This window comes from Amphiura filiformis, chromosome 5 (assembly GCF_039555335.1).
Source record: "Amphiura filiformis chromosome 5, Afil_fr2py, whole genome shotgun sequence".
Lineage (NCBI taxonomy): Eukaryota > Metazoa > Echinodermata > Ophiuroidea > Amphilepidida > Amphiuridae > Amphiura > Amphiura filiformis.
The window spans coordinates 74,283,429-74,306,879 of NC_092632.1; the positions used below are offsets into that span (position 1 = coordinate 74,283,429).

Here is a 23,451-nt window from a genome sequence, read left to right on the forward strand (position 1 = left end):
CGCACAGGCACAACGCCTCTAGACGCTGATCCACAAGCCTCGGCACACTTTACAGAACCTGAAGACAAGGGGGAAATTTCTCGAAAGTAGCTGCTGGCCGAAGGATTCTTGAAGAATGGACATTGGCAGTGGCTACGCCCAGGATTTTTTGGGGGGGGGCATTAGGGGCAAAGTGAATTTCACAAAGGAAATTTTATGCAAAATTGCCACAAAAAGTGGGGTTTTTATGGTATCAAAGTAAGGCATGCAATGAGAAAACACTTGGACTTACAGGCTAGGATGGAAGACCCATGCTACAGCTCACGTATCCTTTTTTAGGGAAAATGCAGTGGCGGTGCCACGGGAAAGGGGGGATGGGGCCCAGCTTACCCCCTGTTTCCCCCAGTAAAAACCCAAAATAACAAATATTTCGGCATTTTTGCGCAAAATTTGTTGATTTTGTCCCCCCTGAAATTCACTTTGCCCCTCAATGCCCCCCTGAAAAAAATTCTTGGTGCCCCCACTGGCAAAATGTACCAAAGATATTAAAGCAGGTACAAATTATGAAGACAAATTATTAAAGGGACCAATTTTTGATGTTACTAACCATTCAAATTATCCCCCAAAAGTCCATTTTAGCCACCCCTCCCCTCGCTACAGACTTGTTGAAGTGTCATGCATACATCCCGGGCATACATGCTCTGTCACCCAAATAGGGTATACTTTAAACATTTTGCTGAAGGGGTATTTTCAAATTTGTTTGACCCTTTCAATGTGAATTTTTACTCTGGGTCCAAAACATTGCCCAAGGGGTATATTTTTTATTTTGGAAAACCGTTTTTAACAATATTGGGTGTTTCTATATTCAAATCTTGTAATATTTGAACGTGTACGTTTTCAAGATTTTGTACCCGTTGACTTTGAACTCCGGGATTTGAAGGGGTCTGCAAAGTGCGTGAACGCGTGTTTTGTGCATTAAAGTAAACCCTGCCCAAAAAAATTGTATGATTTCCTGCTCTTTTAATTAATGAGCTGGTCTCGCTAAGTATTTTAAACTTTTTATCGTATTTCTTGCTAAATTGTTGGGTTTATTTTTTCTTGCCATTGTAATGCTATTTTTGTTGATTTTATGATGTATTGCACCGGCGTGTCCAGGATCTTTTCCTGCGGGGGGCTCAGCCCCTCTTTCAGATTTATGTGGGGGGCTTGATGGCTAAAATCGCCAAAAAACGGCTGATTTTACATGATTTTTAACAAAGTGCGGGGGCTTCAGCACCCAAAGCTCCCCCCTGGACACGCCACTGAATTGTATTGTAAAGCGCTTTGCACATGAAAAGGCGCTTAATAAATGATGCTTATTATTATTAAAGACCTTTTTTATTTTTCCCATTCGATTTGTCACCAAAAGGCGCCATTTTTTCAATATAAATAGCAACTTTCATTTATTACTGATTTTGTTACATATTTGAGAAGAAATAAAGGCATTGGAAGACATTTAGAACTAGAAATTCAATGTTTGACCCCGGGTGTTATCATGCTTCTGTGGGACAGTTTAGCTCTTGCTCAAAGATTCCATTAAAAGGTAATGTTCTCACCATTTTTGCTTTTGGGATTAGTTTTGGGAACAGAAGTAAAATATTATGTACTGTGGTCCCAGGCAGTGTCCGAAATAAGGAAAATATGGAGGTTATCCTGAGGATAACTAAAGCATAAATTCTGCTTGTCCTCACTACATTTTGGTTGTCCCCAAAATGTGTCATCCTTTTGGAGGTAAAATATAGTGGTTGTCCAGGGGATAAGTACTTAGCTCAATATGGTTGTCCCCAGTGATTTTTGGACAAGAGGACAAGAGGATAAGTGCTTATTTCGAACACTGGTCCCAGGGGCCCGAGCAAAAGCGAACAACTAGTTGTGTGTCTTTGCAACATAAATGTGTTTTTTGTTGATTTGAAATTTAAGGGCAACTTGTTATCATGGTGGACGCAAAAAGTTGATAAAATTTGGTACTTTTCTCAAAAACTGCTCATTTTGTAAGGAATCTGATTATTTCCTTTCTGAAAATGCATACTTTTATGTACTTATCATTAATTTTAAAGATACAATACAAAACAATGTCTACAAATTCCCCACCTGTAATGACCCTTCCTTCCCCTTAACGCTGCAAAAATCCATGTCTATTTTATATTTACTATTACAAAAAATAAGTAATAAAACGCAATAATAAAATGACAAGACACAAGGTATACAATAGTTTCAGATTGTAATCTGATCAGTCATGTTTCTTTAATTGTCATTTTCACACAAAAATCCACCAATAAATTGGAACCCAAATCATTTGGTGATGAGGTTCAAGTTTCACCACAAAAATAAATGGATCCAAACAAATGAACATAAAATGCTTTTGACGGTCAGCTCTCTCTCGGTTGAGGAGAGGTGAAGTATAACATAGATACACATGTACAACAGCACACATATACAAATATTTAGAATTATGATACAATTCATTCATAGAAGACTCGTTCAGCTTCATAAAAGAATTCTTGTATTTATGTATGTTTTATAAATTACAACAAAAAAAAAATGAATTTAAAAAATCTGATAATATATTCAACAAGAGTTGTATGATATCTTCCACTGAGTCAACAGTATAATTACTGCATTATAGACCAGTTTGTTTTTTATACAAATATAATTATTAGGATACATTGAAAATACTATGCATCTCTTCATTCTTCATTCAGTGTAATATACTTTACACATTTTATATATATATAATAAAATATGCTAATACAAACTTAATACTTTGAATGGTATGGATTCTTTAATCTTTTAGGTTGAATGAAATTCCTCAAAACATTTTACGAATTATTTATTTTAAAATAATAGTCAAATTTAATACCTGAATGCGACAATGACCCAAGTCCATTTCGGAAATTTGTCTTTGCCGTATGAAACAAAACCAAAGATGACGATTCTTTGAAAGCAATCCATTAGTATATCCTAACCAAATATATGATTATGATAATTCTGGTAGTTTCTTTTAGAAGAAACATCATCTTCTGTTTCATTTGAGACGACAAAGACAAATTTCCAAAATGGACTCGGACCATTGTTGTATTCAGGTATTCAATTGCATTTTAGCTCTTTCAAATAGCTTAATGTTCAATTACTATGTTTAAGGTGGTACTACACCCCTTGATAAATTTGTGACTATTTTTGCATTTATCTCAAAAAATAATAACACACTGGTAACAAAAGTTATGTATATTATAGGGGCAAGGAATCCAGTTTCAGCGACTCAAGACAAGCGGTATGTTATTTATGATAAGAAAAGAGGTACTGCTAGAATGTACCTCATTTCTTAACATATATAATGAACCACTTGTCTCAAATCACTGAAATTTCAGTGAAGTAATTGAATTCCTTGCCCCTATAATATGCATAACTTTTGTTACCAGTGTGTAGTTATTTTATGAGCAAAATTAGTCACAAAATTTATCAGGGGGCGTAGTACCACTTTAAAATAATAAATATGTATCATTTAACAATTTCCTTCCATTTTTCCCTGGTAAAGGACCCCAAAATATTGTGGTTTGTTATTAGCATTTGTTAGTGCCCCAGAGTACATAAAAAGGTTACTGCTGGGGCAGGCATCTCATATACGTATTTATCTGTAGTACTGGTCGGGTGTAATAGTCCCTATAACCATTTTTCATTTTACAATACATAAAACATCAAAATTGTCATCCAACTACTAATAAGCCACTTGACAATATCATGTCGTTTGCCCTGAAACTACACATTAAAAATCAAATAAAACATTCTCATCAATGTTTTACAGAAAAAATTATAATAAAGTAAATGAAATGATAAAAGAAAAAAAAAAAAAAAATTATTCATATTATTTATAATTATAATTATCATTCACAACCATCAAAAAATGTACATGTTTAGTCCCAGGGAATAATTACATCATCCTGGTTGGAATTGGTACACTACATACAACACAAATAAATCAAAGAAGGAAACTGTGATGTGATTCACAAACCACGGAACACTGAGGTACCTAGTTGACGTCAAATACCGTCAACTTTATTTGGACGTTACTATAAATATAGACCTTGTATCGTCTAGGTAATCTTCCGATTTATATATAAAAAGAAGAACATTTGGTAATCAGAAGTTTATGCACTCAAAGAGCTAATTAAATTGATTCAACAATCTGACACTTTTATTTAATTTTAAATATTTTTTTTAGATAACACTTTAGATAATCTAAGAATTTCTTTTCATATCAAAACTGCTCTTTAAGTCCCCCACGCCCAGTGGCCCACTAATTTTACCCTCACGATTAAAAATTTAATTGTCAAATATTACAATTCCAACAAATTAATTAACCAATTTTTCATAAGTTTATAATTGAAATATAAAAACTTCAGCTCAATTATCTCTCCAGTGATAAAAGTTCTGATTACTTTGGTTCTTAAGCCGCATTTATTTTTATCAAAACTGTACATGGCAGCTATTAGTAATAATGCAGGAGTTTACATCTGCATGGTGTTTCATATAGAAACATGGAATAGTTTAATAATACATCGGTAATTGACTCATGTAACATGTCTACGACCTAATGCAATCCTTAGAATAAAGACAGCTTTGTTGCCTATCTTAAATATATAAGTAACAAATAAAAATCATTTGCACTTATTTTAAGTATTCTTGATAAAATATGACAATACAAAATTTGTCTTGTTTTGATCAACGTTACAACATCATTCATGCCTAAAATACTGTTTGACTGGCACAACACAAAACCTACAAGTTTAAAACAGGTAGTGTAAATGATTTAATACTTAAGTTGTCAATTATTACAAAATTTAAAGTATTTCGTTTTTGATATGAATAACAGTTTTTATAATCTCAATCTTGTTTACTTTTCTTTTTTTTTTGTTGTCCTAAAACAATGACTGGTTTGATATAACTTTCATATAAAGCCATATTGTAACATTTCTATACAAATAGATTTTTTTCCATAAAATGTTAGCTTTTACTGACAGATATGTCCCCTTTTAATTTTGAGCCGAACAAGTGTGGCAAAACAAAGACAATTGGAATTTACTACCAGCGCCAATGCGTGTTACTCCGGCGGTTGTAATAATGAACTAATATTTCCATCATAATAATAAACCGTCTTATTAAGACGGTTTATTTAAAATCTCGGATTTTGACAAAACTACAGCACCTAAAGTCTTGATTTTTGCAGGGTATGTTAGTTTAGTACACTACATGTACATTACAATCAGCTAAAAAACAGAATTTTTAAAAATATTGAGGGCGTCCTCCTCGGCAAATGTTACAATATGGCTTTAATTAGTGTTCTTTTTCATTGATTTGTGTTGTAATTTAACTCACTCATGGTGGCATTATAATACTGCTTTATGCAAAGTTGCAAACACCTATTAGAAAAGATATTAAAAATGTACAGTTTGCCGTGTGGTGCCAGCAAAAGAATTTCCTAGGCAAGTGTGCCTTAAAAGTTTTACAACTGGTAAAAAATAAATAGATAAAGATTTGTCAAAAAACATTGAAATTGGTCCATTTGTTGATTAATTCACAAAAAAGATAGGCTGACAATGATGCTTACTATTGTTGCATTCAGCCACGACAAGTACAATGTCAAATATATTCTGATCATATCAAAAAAATGTTGGTTTCTAGTAATTGTACTCTTAAACTTACTCTTAGTATCAACATTACGTGAATACATTAGGGCACTAGTTTGGTTTTTATACAAAAAAAGAGTACACTAATTGTTATTCGTGTATAAGAACTTTGGAAGATGCTATACATAATGTGTATGATACCTTTGTACCGCACAGGCTTGGAATGCCCCATGATAATTGGATAAAATCTTAAATATTATAATTTCTATCTTTTATACAATGCATACACAATGTTTTAAGTAAGACTTAGTATCAAAGTCTGTTTTTGTATGCTGGTTCAACAAAAGATTGAACTAGCATACAGGCAATACCAACGATCTTGTTAAATTGTTTACTCGTCTCGTAATAAAATATTGCAATTATGCAATCAAATATTTAAAATTTCTGAATAACCTTTCCAAATATATGTCTTTAAAAATTAGTTTAATTTGTACGAAAAACAATTTAACAAAGTGATTAAAATATTGCACAAAATTCTGTTATTGATGAGCTCTTTTTACATAAAAATAATGATATAAATCCTAATATATACAAAGTATCCAAGACAAATGTCTTCATTTGTATATGGAAAGCTGGATTTCTTTCATCTATAAACCTTAAATCTGTACACAGGGTTTGGTTTGCAATAAAAGTGCAAAAGAAAGTTCATTATGTTCAAGTGGTCTGCAGCACCATTGAAAACTGTCTGGTTTGTTTGACACACTTGATCATAAAGTTTGTTCAATTTAAGCTGGAACATGAACTAACCTATAGGCTGTTTGTTTTTTGAATGTTTTCTAAACTAATACTCTAGTATAATTTAATTAATAGTGGAAATGAATAATAAACATAAATTATTTTGTTATTTCTGAAGTTACTCAGTCAGTAGCTATGAACCAAAAACAAATGATTTTTTCCTTGAGAATGTAAACTTCATTTCCCATTCATTCTTTTTGTTGTTTTCCTGATTTGAGTTTCTTAGCGACAAGGAGTCATGTTCCAAGCTATTTTGAACAAGCAATAATTTATACCATTAATATGGTAATATATTCATTCAATACATGGTCAATGTTTTGATATCTGCACTGATTGGCAAAATATATCAAATTTGTAGAAAACTAAAAATAAATATAGATTAATAATTATAATTAATTATATATGTATATATATATATATCAATTATACATTGGGACATGGTGGGTCACCAATTCTTTTTCTCTTAGTTATAATACATTAATTAACAGAATCACCCGTGTGGGTTTTATTTTATATTAATTACCAAACTGTTGTAACAATCACTCCTAGAACACTGCACTGTTACAAAATACCACCTTTGAAGGCCTAAAAAGCCCTTATTATTCGTTTAATAAGGATTGCTAAGCAAACAACCATCAATTTTATCAAACTTGAAAACACAATGGGGTATTGTGATACCTTTACAGGATCATAGAAGTTACACTTCCACCACAAGTATACATTACACCAGTTTTTGATACACATCATACACGTAGCATATTCAGAGGCTGGGAAAAAGTCTACTAACATAACCTGTATGCCAGCCAATGAGCTTTCTCTGTGCATCTTTTGCACTGGGTTCCCAAACTTTTTTTGGAATGCCACCACATTTCTTAACAACAAGATTACTCCCATCCCCAAACACATGTACATGACCCCACGATGGGAACCCCAGACCTATTGCAACAGTGTCTAACATTACTCTGTTTTCTATTACAAGATTCACAAATAGCATCTGGTGACACTTAAATCTTTTGAGTTAGTAGTGTAAAACATGAGAAAAATGCATACAAATAGCACAAAATGAAATAAAAAAGAAATTCACTTTTCAGTTTAGTAAGCTGGCAAGTTATGATCACAACTAAGTGTGTGTATAAGGCCCCCGATAGAAATATATTGATTGTGCTTTGTAAGCGTGTGATTAAAACCTCCCTGAACTGTTTTGAGTGTCAGACAACCATCTGGTTTTCAGTAAATCATGATGATACAAACCCCTGACCAATGACCATTATGTAATTGATGAAAAAGCCTGACTGTTATTGTAATTTATGCCATCCAACATAAGTCAAATAATATGGAACATAATTACATCTAAACCCATAGTCACAACTTATGTATATTACACAATGCATATAATAATACGACCAATTGTCTAATATAGAGGCACTAGCACATTAGCTCCACTGCTACGATAGCTAGGAGTGGTTTATAAGTTTTACACACACACATAGTGACAAATACAAATTGCTATATGAAACTACCACCATACATCCAATTTTTGATTTGCCTCATATAATTAATAACAATCAAATGAACTGGATACCACCAATTAAGTTTGCTTCAGTCTACCCATCCTACAATAAAATCATACGATACAAACAAAACTGGTAGATTTGTCAAATAAAATAATCAGAGAGTAACGACTGGCGCTAAACACCCAGGTGTACACATCAAATACCACACCACCTGCATATTATCAATACACATATATATCTAAACTACATGGACAAAGTTTCACAAAGCTACAATCCTCAATATTACCAATATTCTTTAATTTGTGTGCAATTGGGGTGCAATTTAGTTTCAATTTCTATTCCCAGTGATTAATTTAGCTCGTTCACATAATCCATTAAGAACATTTAGTTGAGTTGAACAGAAAGGACAGCAATTACAAAAATTAGGTGCAAGAAAATCACTGATCCAACAGCATTGTTTAGGTTTTAAGTAGGTAATTAAAAAAACACCTCATTTTGCTATGACTCCAGAAACATGAAATTCAAATTCAATACATACCTAGTATGTACATCATTTGCAACCTAAACATATTTAGAACAGTTTACTGGCCTATGGCAAGAAGTATATACAATTTAATTTCAGCAATTTTTGTTATTCATTGATTGAATTTATTGACTTTTACTTTGCAAACTGTTTTTATCAATATTAGACACATGGTTTTTTTTATCAATATCTGAATTTGTGTGTTTGTGAAAAAGAAACCTGACGATATGAAAATTTTCAGCCATGTGAATGCAAAATGTTATATGATAAAAACTTTTGATCCATATAGTTATCAAATTACCAATGTTCTTTCTGTATTAATCATTGTATAAAATAGTTTCCGTAAATGTCATAGTAGGGTCCTCCCAACTTAAGTTACAGCTTGTGCAAAAATGGTTATTCTTGATTCACATCAATACAATTACAACATTGACTTTTCCTGAAGTGGTGATTAATAATTATGTGCTATATATAGCTGAGTGAGGTAAAGCCTGAATGACAAGTTAACCATTTAATCGCTTGTGTACATACATGTACTTATTATATACATTATACAACATATTTATATTAATTAGTAATTATACGCACACACACATTGTAGGATATATTAATAGGACTACTTTTGACTATTGGAAACCATCAAACAGACTACACACTATCAAATTTGGATTTGTTGCCGTTACGAAACAACGCCTAAGATTTCCAACAGAAATGCTCTATTTGCTGACTTCACTTGTTAACATTATTGCTGTGGTGGTGTGCTGTGCAATGGATAATACCTTTCATGTGCCCAGCAATAATAGACAAGAATTTGACTTTTTCGCCTGATTTGATACTGCAGCAAGATACTTTGCACCTGATTTGGTGTGATCCAAATAGAATACCATCAATACTAAAGACAATGGGGTAGACCTTGTGGCAACCACAAAGAAAATATTAGCCTCGAGATCAAACTAGAAGGTCCTGACATTTTGTGTACAAATACAGCATGCATTTAATCACCGCAGGTATTCTTACCCTGTGGAAATACAGGCAGGTTGTGACATTTTGTCTATAAATGCGTATATACATAGGACAGAACACCACGGGCAATCTTTACCCTGTGTTGAACTTATATAGATCTTTCGCAGTTTATTTAGACCTAGCTGTGAGCTTAAACCCTGTGTAAGGCCTGACTTTCAGGGCATGAGATACGTATAAAACACACACGTTCGATAAATTTACAGGCTACAGCTAGCAGAGGCTACTTATGCATATGGAGCAACTTGGATAAATTCGGTCAATACATGGCCGGTGGCCATTGCAACATCAAAACTTGTCCGACTTGTACAACATCAACCTTGTTTTTCAACTTTTCCCAAGTTTAAAGAACAATTATCTACAAAACCCAGGTATTGATGATGACAGAATTGGTTCATAGGTTGTCGTCTTCCACTTTGAAGAATCAATCTGTTTTTGAGTAATCAGAACAACTGCCAATCGCCACTGGGCAGGAAAACCCCATATGTAAAGGTCAGTATGTAAAAAGTGGGCCCCAATTACAAAACCTCATTTGTGCAATTTTGATTTTTTTTTTGTGTCAGCTTGTTATGTAGTTTGATGCCCCAACACATCTTCTGGTCCTTCCCTTTTATCTTTAAACTGCACAAGTGTCTGTAAGTGACCAACAAAGCAACAGAATTTTCTATGTAAATCCTGTTAATTTTGAACCTTTTTTGCATCGCACACAAAATGGCAAAATCATTACACAAGAGGTTTCATTGGGGCCCACTTTTTCAGGTTTTGCATTTGACATGATGTTCTTCCTGTCCATTGATGCTGAATGTTTGTTCAACTTAATAATTTCACTATTTGTATGTGTTATTTCAATGACAAAAATCCTATACAGATGTCATAAAACTTATTTGTTTATAATTAGTTGATTACGATTGCATCTTTGAATCGCACTTTTAACCATAATTATTATCATAATTTACAATTTTTTGAGAGACAAGAAATATCCCTCTATGTCAAGATGCCAAGTCCTGTGTATAGTGGGTTTGCAAATTGTGTCTTTTTGAATAAATTAAAAAGGTGATAAGCCCAAAGGGTGAGTCATATAAGTTGTATCCAACTTCCATGAGTTTTTTTCCAGCATCAAGGACACCCTGAAAGGTTGACTTAGTGGAATAAAGACATATTTAATTTCCAAATAAAAATATTCAATGTAATATGAAGATAAAAATGCTTTTTTTAAGGTCAACTTTGAGATGAATAGTTCAAATATATATTACCACTAAAAAAAAAACACCTAAAGAATAAAAAAAAAATATGCTAAGTGTTTTATATGAAGAAACAGTGAGATTCAAACGGTCATCTGTATGCTACCTGATTTTCAATCTTTTGTTTTCTAATCGTATTTTCCCAGAAAATGGTAAATTAATTTATCTTTCAAATAAAATAGACAACATACCAGTTTATATTACCGGTACACACTCTTTGTATTGACTTCAGTGGTGCCACTGGTTTTCCCCAGCATTTTGTTGATATTTTGACTCATCCTATATATGAACACTTTCTGTGAATACTCTACCTCCTTTTAGGTTTAGATTTTAATAAAAAAATAAATGACTTTTTCATGAAATATTTAGTTTACACACACACACAGTACTTGCCTAAAACATGCAAATCAGGGTGACTGTACTTTACCATCAAAACTTGATATCATTTTGTATTGATTTTGTCCAGAAAACAAACCAAAATGCAAATCAAGTATGTAACAGAAATTTACAATATACTTGTACAATTGTCCACATCACAGATCAAAAGTTTCACTTCTACTTTGGATAAAAAAAGTAAAACACGCCATTGTGTAGTTGCTAAAATCACATTTTGTTACAATTATAATACATTTGAAATTGGAATGACTTTTCCCCCTGAAATAAAACATCTTTAACTTGAAATACTATTATTATTTTACCTAGTGCATCTATTTTATATTGTAATAATTCAATCTTACACAAAATCAAAAGTATTATTCACATAGTTTCTATGTCCATTTGTCAATTATTACATAAGTGGGAAAATCAGCCCAATGCCTAGTCAATTAGGTTTCAGTGTCAAGTTATTCCTCCAAAATAAGAATACCCCCAAGTTATGTTCAACATAGTTTCATCCATTAGAAGTAAGTAGGTAAATGGAACTGTTAAAAGTAAAGAGTTAAAGCATTCAAATTTAGTGCACACGGCAAGTTTGTCCAATGAGGGTCAGATCTTACGAATCGATGTTGTTTATGTTACTGATAAATGTATTATAGCACCCAATATCATCTGATGTCCCTCCGACCGCTGCAGGACCTTATTGGATAACCAACAAGTCCCAAGGCTAAAATCAACTATTGTCCAAATTTGTCCAAGTATACATATCAAGGTTCAATTTATATGTAGTTTGCAAGGTTCAGAACAAGGTGAATAAAGTTTTTGGTTGGAAAGGGAAACAATAAATTTTGGCAGAGAAAATGCTATGCAGGAAGTCAGGAACAGATTTAAGTTTTAATCCCATGAGAACTACCTGCCGATTGGCCAAAAAGAAGTTTTCATTATCGATTGGACCAATTGGCAACATTGTTAGAATAATTTCACCACGCAGAAAAATTGGGGTGAATTATTTGCAAAGCTCCATTTTGATTGGTGATTAAAGTGAAGATATCATGTAATTGACAAATCAGAGGCAATGTTAGATCAGCAGGTAGTGCTCAGAAGGGGTTAACAAACTGATGAAACCAGGTTAAAACAGAAGTGGGTTGAACAACATATTTTTGTTACTTTTTGCTATGCCCCAAAAACTCAACAGATCAATACTGACATCATTTTTTTCATGATATATTTTCTTCAAAATCAGTGATCAGTATCGTGCAAGCCTCGTGTGATGTGAGAAGTAAATTCATATCGATCTTGACACTGAAATGAGCATATATTACATCGAAATGGATTGCGTAGGTCATGGCATCCCATGTGAATGGCAAAGAGAATGTTATCTGGGAAGACGATATGGCAATACATGCATCGCCACACGGTGTCTTGAGTGCTGTTGTCGCGCATGACAGGTATATATCCCATTCGATGACCCATAATTTCAGATGGTGTATCAGTTGATAGTTGAGTGGAGAGCTGAGACGAGAGTTGAGACGACAAATGGGACTCTAAACTGGATGATCTAAACGAAGAGTTGAAGCTGATTGAAGAGTTGAAACTATGGTTTCCATTCAGTTTACCTATGCTAGCTGAGGAAGCTGTCGATTCCTGGCGACTAGATGGTAGCTGTCCGCAGCAGGACTACTAGATCGTTGTGGCATAAGGGCTGCGGAATAGGGGCGTAACCAGCGGGGATGCTGTATCCGAACCGATGATGCTAACCCCTTCGGTGCTAACGTGTAGTTGACCAGTTTCACGCGGCGAAGATCTACCTGCAGCGGTGCTTTCCACGCTACCACCGGAACTTAGTGATACAATGCCGGAAATCACCGGCAATGCAGCCTGCTTACCGGTTTCACCAAGTTTCTTTCTAGGTTTGGGACTATGGTTGTGAGGATACTGAGATGGGGAGTTCTGCCAACCATCTTCCGTTTCAGTGCTGCTACTTGTTTGAACGGTGATTGCGGGGATTTTGACTAGTGAGAGTGGCACATGGAGCGGACCATTTACATGCTGCTGGGGATCACTAGTGCTTGGAATTTGTGAGGGTGACCTAGAATGGCTTGACGGGGACATCTCTTCGCTTGGCACCATACCTGCAGCAGCCGCGGCGGCAGCTGCAGCCATTGTTGCCGCATCGGATACTATCTCTATAGATTGTTCTTGACTGTCACTCACTATCAGTCTTCTGGCTACCTGAGGTACCCTGACAGAAGCGGTCACCATATCTTTATGGCGTTGGCTCTGCAAATGTTGTGCATAGTCATCGGCTGATGTAAAGGCACATCGACACGTTGGACACATGTAAGGCCCGCCTTCGGTTACGGGGGCACAAGCTATAGTCACATGCTTGGTCTTCTTATGGTATTCAAATGCAACGGCAGAGGGGAATGTCAGGTCACACAAATCACATCGATGAAGAGTCTGTTGATGGCTTTTCATATGATTCACCATCCGTTTTTGACTAGGGAAAGAATTACCACACACAGGACATTTATAAATAAATTGCTTGCACTGTCCTGGGTCGTGCAGCGTCGCATGTGTAGTTTAAGGTGATCTTCGGGATGAACGATATTCGCAAAAGGACACTTGAATGGTCGATGTCCGCTGTGTAGATTCATGTGTCGGCGTAAACTTTGCTTCTTGGAGAAACTTCGTTTGCACAGTCCGCACATCAGGTGTTGCTCGTGGGAGTGTTCCTCACAGTGCGCTACGAACATCTGCTCAGATTCGCAGTGAAAACCACAATCGGAACAACGCAATGGGCGAGATGGGCTCACGTCACTGATGTTTCCAGGACTAAGGCTACCTTCTAGTAAGCGTCCGGGACTGGTAGGATACAGTCCGTCATGTTCCATTCCAACCGAATCTTCACTGTGTAGTCTTCCAGCTGCATATCTTTCTATTAGCTCCCTGCGCTCATCGTCATTAGGTGTGGGTGAATCAATGCCATTAGGAGGAACTGGAGTTATTCTCTTTTCTGCGTCTGTAAGAGAAAATACAAAGAATATTGAAGATGTAAGAGTATATATGATTTAAAAAAAAGTACCTAACAAATAGTAATCACATGACTAATTGAGATTACTACATCAAACACTAAGCCTAATCCTCTAATTCTAAATCCAAATCTCAATCCTTATCCTAAGCCTAACTCTAATAATAACACTTACATTATTTGTACCTTATAAAAAATATTCCCAACTGCAACTCTTAACCATACAAAAACGGTGCAGACTGTATTACGTAGTTATACCAGACATTGAATCCAAACTAACTTATAAATCGTATCACATATGCACATCTCACATTATTACGAAATCATTTACTGACAGAATCCAGTTGAATGCTACAAGGCTTTACATAATTACCATGAAATGCTTGAAGTATCTACCTAAAATACTCGATTGAATCAAAATGGAACATTTGAATTGTTTGAATCCACACCAAACATTTAAATTCCCTAGTTTGAATGCAAGACCCTAAACTTAATTTCCTAATTCTTTAGCGTTATGAGCAATGCGTCAAGCATAAATGCAGAAGTAATAAATAATCATGCTGATTGGCTGATCAGCAATCATGACAAGATGGTTGACCCACTGGACATCCAGTGCATTACAGTCTGTCCACTCTGAAGTACAAAGTAACAACGCGCACGTATGCAGCGCGTAAACAGTGCGCAGTGCTGCGTTTCTGCTGCAGGTAAAATGTGTGCGTCCGCGTCGGTACTTTGTACTTCAGAGTAGACTGACTGTACAATTGGAGGAGACTAAGCCTTCGATGATCATCATCACATGCCCAGAATTATGAAGAATTGATTGAAGTTAAGTTTTCTTTTACAAGTTTTAAACATTGAAATCATTGGTACCTCAACTATACAATACATTATATTGGGGGCAAGAATGTCCTATCGCCAATAGCTGCCAAATGTCATATTTGTTTAGATTGTGTACAGTATAGAATGCAGAAATTGTCAAATATCTATATGGCAGCTATTGCAGATAGGACCTTCAAGCACTAATCCCTCGGTATACTAACCTTTATCACTTTCTTCACGCTCACTTTCATCTTCCTCCCTGCTGCTTTGATCCCCCCTTCTCCGCTTGCTGCTGGTTTTGTTTACTTCATCTTCTTCCACCAGGTAGCATTCCTCTTGCTCCTCTGCCCCCTCACCAGACTCCCGTTTCACACCGGTCTTTCCATCCTCCTCGACTTCCACCTCCTTGGACATGGTGGTGGTGTCAGTGGTTGGTGTGCTACCTGCTGAAGTCTGTCAAGTACAAAATAATGGAAAAAAATGTTTAGCAAAATTGTTGCACAGTGTTCAACACTCATAATGCCTGCAACGGATAATGAAAACGAAATGTTGATCATCCAGGCAGGATAAAGTCATTTCTTGCTTGATCTAAATTCTAAAGTTGGGCGGCTTATAATTTGTGAGAATTACTCGTTTTTTGTTACTGTGCCAGTGGTAAATTCACATCAGCGTGCACCAGTCACATATTATGCAACATGCAACTAGCATTTAAGTGCTACACCCAACTGTGTGCAAGTCATTCTGTACCGTACCAATACACAATGTTATGAGTCTCACTTTGTTTCGCCAATTATAAGATGAACATTCTATGTGATTTTCACAATCCTTTTTTTGTACACTCCTGCCAACAAAGCTGTGTCAATATGGCCAGAGCAATGTTAACTTGCCAATGACTTGGCAACAACAGAAGACATAGCAGTCATCAACAAGGTAATAATGTGCAATAATATGCATTGCATCGCTTAAATCTTGCCAAATCAATCAAAACAATAGTGGTAGCAACTTAATCATTTCTCTCCAACACAGACATCACCCAGTTCAATGTATGATGATGAAATGAACATGACCAAACTACACATCGTAGAATCATTTTATCACAGCATGTGTAAAATAGGAAGCAAAACAATTAGTACATCATTAAAACTTTTCATCACCACATTAACAAAAAGATAACATTTAGCCTTGCTACATGTATGCAAGTCCTGTGTTCACTCAGTATATCGTCACATATCACATCTGCTCAGTATGTCCTAATCCTCACCAGAGAAAGGTTACCCAATGTGCTACGTATACAATCAAGTTCTGGTACAACAAACTGTTGATCTGCTACTTCTTCAGACATTTGCTGGATGGTTAGAAAGAAACCAACAGCTCGTCACAGACACAGCCAGTCAGACAGGCAGTCAGATGAAACAATGTGGAAATTGCAACAGGCCACTGCCCATTTGCACTTCCATAGTAACTTCCCACTTAAATAATTTATATATCTATATATATGAACTCAATTTACTAGGGGGGTGCATTTTCCAATAGCACTACTTCCTTTTTCTATGAATTATGTTGGGGACATTGCTCCTCCCTTTACCTTGATTACATGTAGGAAGCATTTTATCATCCTTCTTCCTGTCATCTCTAGTTAGAACATTTCCCACAAAGCTAACTCACCCAAGTTGCACCTTAAGTGTTTCCTATTTTAGCAGAGAGATTGTCCACATGTGGTAGCACTGTGGCAGACAAATGACATGAATGGCCAGCCATAAATCTGCCTCCTGATTCAACAAAATTCATTCGCTCCAACATGACCACAAGCTGAGAAGTGGGTGTTAAAAATAATTACCAACTTTTGTTTGCAGCTTGATTTCAATGACATTTTATTATGTGTTGGTGGTTTCGCTTCTTCAAATACTGTAAAGCTGAGCATGAGCTGAGTAAGTTAACAATAAAATACTGGTTTCTGTACACTATGTGTAGTACTCAAAGCCCACATCAATATATGCCACTGTCAATTGTTCGCCCCCAATATATAGTAAGTGATCAAACACGGCATTACAATGTACTTGGAATCAAAGAAGTGTTGAAGCTCGCATCTAGCTCCTTTTCCTTCCACATGTTGCGGTACTACACTTCTCTCCGTGATTTGAAATAAAGAGCACACATTTGTTCAACTATTTCCTAATTATTTAATAGCCTTTGTTTAAGGGGGTACTACACCCCTGGCCAATTTTGTGCCTATTTTGGCTTTTTTCTTTAAAATTATAGCGCATTGGTGACAAGTAAGATATGTATATTATAGGGCAAGGACTACAACTACTGCACTGAAAATTCAGCAACTCAAGGAAAGTAGTTATTGATTTATTGATCAAACATTGGTTTTTGACTGTAACTCCCCAACTGTTGTTTGTGCTGAAATAAAATTTCCAGTGCATTAGTTGTAGTCCTTGCCCCTATAATATACATATCTTACTTGTCGCCAATGCGCTATAATTTTTGAGAAAAATGCAAAAATAGGCACAAAATTGGGCAGGGGTGTAGTACCCCCTTAAAAAGAGCTTTATGCACTTTTCTGAAAACAAGCAGTGTCTTAAAATGGACAAGCTTCTATGCACAACATTTTTACACAGAATTTTGAAGCATCACTTATATTGCGTAAGAAGAGGGTTGGGAGTACATTTGTACATAATTATAGCACTCACACAAACAAAATGTTAAATTTGGTGGTTTATAAATTGTGGGTTATTACAAATTGCAACTTTTACCTTTGTTTTTGGAAATGTGAGTCTTAATATTTTAATACAAAAAGAGGTGAAATGGGTCGGCAATAACAGCTGGTAAATTATGTACAGACAAAAAAAAAATTGTTGGTGAGTCCAGTATTTGATTCATATTTTTGTCTATGTACAGACAAGTTCATGTAAGGAGTAATAGCGAGATTTCGCTTCATGTTTTTGACAACCTGTATATATAGAATGGGAAAAGGAAGTCATCTTCGCTACATGTTTTTGACAACGTGTGTGTAGAATGGGAAAAGGAAGTCATCACGATCAGAATGAATTGCTAGAAACTTTTAAACTTAAACCCTTGAATTTCCTCCTAACCCGTTCCACTATTTAATATAGATAAGTTAAATCAAAAATGAAGAAGCACAGAATGTAGATTTCATACAAATTTGATGCGATACAGCTACCTCAATGTGTTCAATGTTGTGTTGAAGTCATTGCCTCGTCAGAAAGAAAAACCTTCACAGGTAACATGACATTGTGGTGGCTTGATATTTAGGAATGTGGGTACCAGTATTGAACATGTTTCAGGCCCTTACACTCATGACACTTTACAGGGGTAGAAATAAGGGACATTTCCTGACAGCCATCCGGGCTATCTACATGTAGCCATTTTTTCTGATAGCCCTGAAGCAAATTCAATAGCCCTGAAAAAAGACATTGTGTTCGCACAATTCAAACCAATTTTTTGTTCCAAGTATATTCAATTATTAGCAAGTAACCCATTACCCCCCTCCATAATACCTGTACATTTTATTCACTATTACTTACACAATTTTATTAAATGAAAAATAAATCCATTTGATCAATTACAATAGTAATAAAACTTCATGATAACATTCAAATGATTCAGATTCAATGATCATGGCTTCATTTTAATATAGTCTGAGACTCACTGTAACTTTACAGGAAAAGTTACTTATCTTTATGTGACAGTGGTAACTTTATTTTGGTTTTTAACTGCAGCCTGGTGGAGGCTTGAGCTTATGAAAATACCTCTCCATTCTGAATGATCTACACACATTCATGGCACGGCATACAGGAACAGCGATATCCACAAACAGCTCAGGGTGCTGCCATTTAATTTGTTCCCTTTTTAGCTTGAAGCACCTATAATCGCGCGGAACATTTCCTCAAAATTTAATTATTGAAGGGAACGGTGTCTGAACAGTCTGGTGCACGCCGATAACTTTCTTTTATCAAGGTACTAGTCTCCAGATCCAGATATGTTTTCTCTTTTTTCATCGCTATAATTTTGATTAAATTTTAAAGTTCTGCGATGCATTTATTTTTTAAAACATTTTTGTGAAACAATATTACGATAACGTTCCTCTAACCCAGAAAAATTTGTCAACATAACATGGCGACCGGGCGAATGCGAGCAGCGAGTCATCGAGCAGTGATCAGTGACAGTAGACAGGCTACCACTTATTTCGACCACTGACTTTAGTACTGCAGCAACGTACTGTAGTGTAGACTGCAGTTGCAGTTGCTTACGCCATTAAGGGTAGTAAACTTGCTACCACTAGTGATTTATTTGCTATTTTAATTCTTGGACAAAATTGTACAAGTGCCGAGCATTGTGTCAAATGTGTGTGCGTAATTCGCAGCTCTGACCTCAAGTAGCAACCTGCTGCCTAGTAACAACATTGCGTACCGGGTAGCGTCATTGCTTTTTTGTTTACAGATTTCATGTGTGTGGAATGCTTATGGATGCACACTTTGCTTTCAAATTGTACATGTTGTGTCTCAGACCTTCATTTTTGAAAATTGCAGGAGCTCTGTTAAAATCACTCTCCTGAGTTTACCAAGGTGCTCAACAAGGAGCTCAATCTTTTAATATTGGTATTGAAACATAGGGATTCAAGTAGAGAGGAGCTCAGCTATCGTGAACAAATTCGAATCTAGAGTTCTCGAGTAAATATGCCTTGGCATTTAAACTACAGGCCTTGGAGTGAGATTATTGACGTGAGGAGCATGAGAAAGTGTCCGCCAAGTGCACAAGTTTCAGTCACGCTGAATGTGTGAGAGTTGACAGTCTTGGGTTTGATTAACGAGCATGGGTACATGTAGTACATTTACAATGTACATGTATATTCAAATGTTTCCTCCTCCGCTTACATTTCACACAATATGGATATCAGGATATCACAATCACGTGACAATGAATGGTTGACAATTTTTGGATAGGCTTTTTACAATCAAGAGTTAATAACAATTACTATAGTAGGAATTCCAATTGAATGAACGCAGCTTTCAGCAGCTGTACTCGATCCAACCGCGATCGTATATCGCGTATTTCAAATTACAACACGAACGCACGACCTTGGATACAATGCTAACCAATCACGAGTGCGTTGCCATGGTTGGATTCACTTCTGCGTTACTCACACACAGTGGCACACGCTGGCGTACATTGCGCAGTGTACGCAACAATTCGTCACGCTATTGAAAGCTGCGTTCATTCAATTGGAATTCTCACTATAATTAGTAAGTTTTTAGCAGGTTTGCCGTCGGACAAGAAAGCCAAAACTGAAAACCGTTTTGTCATATAGCACTTTCCGTAGCAAAGTTACATAGTTTTTTTGTCAAAGATTAACTTTCATTCATAAAAAATATTCAGCCAATATTTAACAAAACAAAACAGCATATGTAGACTCATAATAGTGCAGATTTTCTATGTGGAACTGCTGTCAAAAGCCCTCTAAAATTCCATGTGCAATTGTTTCATTACCAAAAAAAATCATATATTTGGGTCAAGTGAAGTATTATAGACAACATATTTATGTAGGTTTCCTTGACCAATCATTTCTTTTAAATTTCTATGTAAATAAGTATTGTGTTTGGGTCCCGGTTTAGGCCAATTTGGCTGACTAGATAGCAAATGTGCTAACTTAAGTAAGGTCATGAAAGTATGCCTCTCATTACATGGATCGAATCCATGGGTTGCTACCCATGGAAAACAGGGTACTGAAAACCAGTACACAATGTTTATATTGCATTAATTCCTTCAGAATAGTCAATACAGATTCCAAACAGATAAAACTTACATGTACCTCACATCAGTTTTAGTTGCCCTTAATAACTCCAAATTGACATGACATTGAATTCTATTTGCTCAATTTCATACCAAAATCAAGGAAAACATGGTTTTGTTATTGCAAAATAACATGGAAAACACACAGGGTTATATCTGGTCACTCCAGTAGGCCACTTGAAGTAATCAATATTGGTACTTGAATGGCGTGACTCAGTGACTTTCTGCCCATTGTATTGTAATGTGTTGTAAACTTGATTGCATAACATTAAGATTGCCAACTGATGTCCTTTGTATTTGAGTTTTCAATTATGGGAGTAGGCCTACTTCTGTCATTGATGTAAAAAAACATTGACAAAAAATGTCAACAAAACATGCTACTGCACAACTCTATGCCTGTGTGTGTGGGTCTAAGGGCGGATCTGAGGGCTGATGACACACATTCGATGGGTGCAGCCTCTCATATAGCTAAAATAATAGTTTCTCGATCATGAGAGCTCAATAGCCTAGGCACGCAGTGACAATTGCGTCACCGTACAACGCCTACCACATACATGTACGCTTTGGGTAGCGCTGCATTTCCTTATACGTCGACAACTGAATACAAGCACAACGTATGGACCAATATATTTTTGTAAACATTTTAGGCCTATAACAAAATGTATATTTCGTACAAATTGTACAACTATAGTTTCTACCCTATGACCTATAAAAGTTACCTGTTATCAAAGTGTCCGCAAAAACTGGTCATCGTAAGTATCTTTGATGCTGAAAACTAATAAGGATATTCACGCAGGGACAGGCCAAAAACCTTACCTCGATCGTAAAATCCAGCCGATGCATGTCATAAATAATTCATTATTACATGAATTACATATACATGTGTAAATGTCACTGATTGTGTCCATGTATTGTTATTGCACCTGCGATCTCGCGCGAGAGCAGTTGTCAACCTGAATTTATACTCGATCACTGGATCACCACGCATGAATTTGCCTCTCGAAAACCTCTACGAGGTTGTTGCATGGAGCACGCTGACTGGCTTAGCAATTATCAAAGTAGTTTTGTAAACCAATCAGGTTCAACGTACTTTACTGGCGAGTCACATTAATTAATACCATAAAAGGCCGTCGCGTTCATTGATTGGCTTACGATTTCAAAGAATGGCTTTTGCAAGCAATCACAATCGGGTTATATGGCGCCCGTCGGAAATTTTGCATCGTCCACGACTCCACGATGACGTCATGCCCTAGTGCCACGAGGCTGGCTTTTTCTGCGATCAAGCGGCGAGTGGTATAAAGTCAGTTTCACACCTGTGATTAATGGAGCACATCCACAGCGCATTTTGACAGATAAAAATGAAATTGGCAATTCTGAGCAACGGGATTCCATGAAATGGACGATTATGTAAGTTATTCCACAGGATCGGTAATAATTAACAGCTGGTCTGCTGTATTTGAAGTGCATATTGAAGTTTGTAAGTTTGTGACTTTGTATGTTATACGCAATTGATATTATAGGAAGCTTAAATTGGCAGGCTCTCATGCAATGTATCCGTTTCTTCCGAACATATATGGACGTTCAGGGTAGCCATGGTCACATTTTAACATGTGAGGGCGGGCTTCATTATGTTTCATGTGCACCAAGATCCTGCCTTAACTGTGTAATCCAATAGGAAAATGAAGAAAATTTCGAGTTTGACCGTCAAAACTCCAACCTAGCATGATTTTTAGAAAAAATGCATCTGTGGAATACTACTTACTATGAAGTAGTGAAAGCCACATTTCATGAAACATTAGCACATTTTTGTAAAATGGCCCTGCGTGCTCAAAAATTTGGCCCTAAAATACATAGACACATGTTAAGAGATAGGAAGCCATTGATAATGCTGGGACACACAATTTGGGAATTTCAGGCGAGCTACTTTTCCTCATAACATTGCCAATTGTAGGCCTACATACATGATTGACCCGTCATTTTTTAAGTTAAATGATTCTCTTTTTAATGAAAGCAATTTTAGATGAATTTATTAAATTTCAAAATTTTATGAACATGCCTATTCAGGGCAAGTCATACTGAAGTATGACTTGCCCACACAGGGTATAGCATTTCCTGTGCATGCACAATCGATCGTGCTATTGTGTAATTCCACTAAACTTGCGAAATTACGCAGTGCACATGGTACATTCATTATGATCGAGAAATTATTATTTTAGTATACCAACCATGATACTCATATAGATAGTCATGACATAGAGGTAATTCGTCATACATGTCATACATAGATAGTCATAGTACATGCCTAAAACTGAAAGTTTAAGTGAAACACACACCTATATCACGTCAAGCATCATTAGTAGAACAATACATGCATATGTAGAGTTTTATCAAATAACAAAACCGAAGGATACCCCATGTCATGTCTTTCCAAACATGCCAGACTTCCAAAAATATTAGGTAAGCTTAAAATGTCAATGAAAATATTACGTAAACATCCATTGCAAGTCAAGTGAACTCTCGGCGACGAGAAACCGGCGAGAGTTGCGACATGTTTTACGGCACTAGTAAACACATAAAAACGTGGCAATTGAACAATTAAAAACCTATAATACATATCATTTAGTCGAAAAGAGAAAATAAGAATGAACAACCTGAAATTAGATCTGAATGCATCTCA

At 35.9% G+C, this 23,451-nt stretch overlaps 1 protein-coding gene across 1 annotated transcript in view; it reads right to left on the reverse strand.

Annotated features, from left to right (window-relative positions):
- Nucleotides 1–2,222: 2,222 nt before the first annotated feature.
- LOC140152390 (uncharacterized) overlaps nt 2,223–23,451 on the reverse strand; it is a 77,095-nt gene continuing 55,866 nt past the window's right edge. Inside the window, 4 exon segments of the mRNA XM_072174695.1 lie at nt 2,223–12,787; nt 12,824–13,728; nt 13,731–14,132; nt 15,182–15,413. Of these exon segments, the coding sequence (XP_072030796.1) occupies nt 12,350–12,787; nt 12,824–13,728; nt 13,731–14,132; nt 15,182–15,413 (1,977 nt within the window). The 3' untranslated portion in view covers nt 2,223–12,349.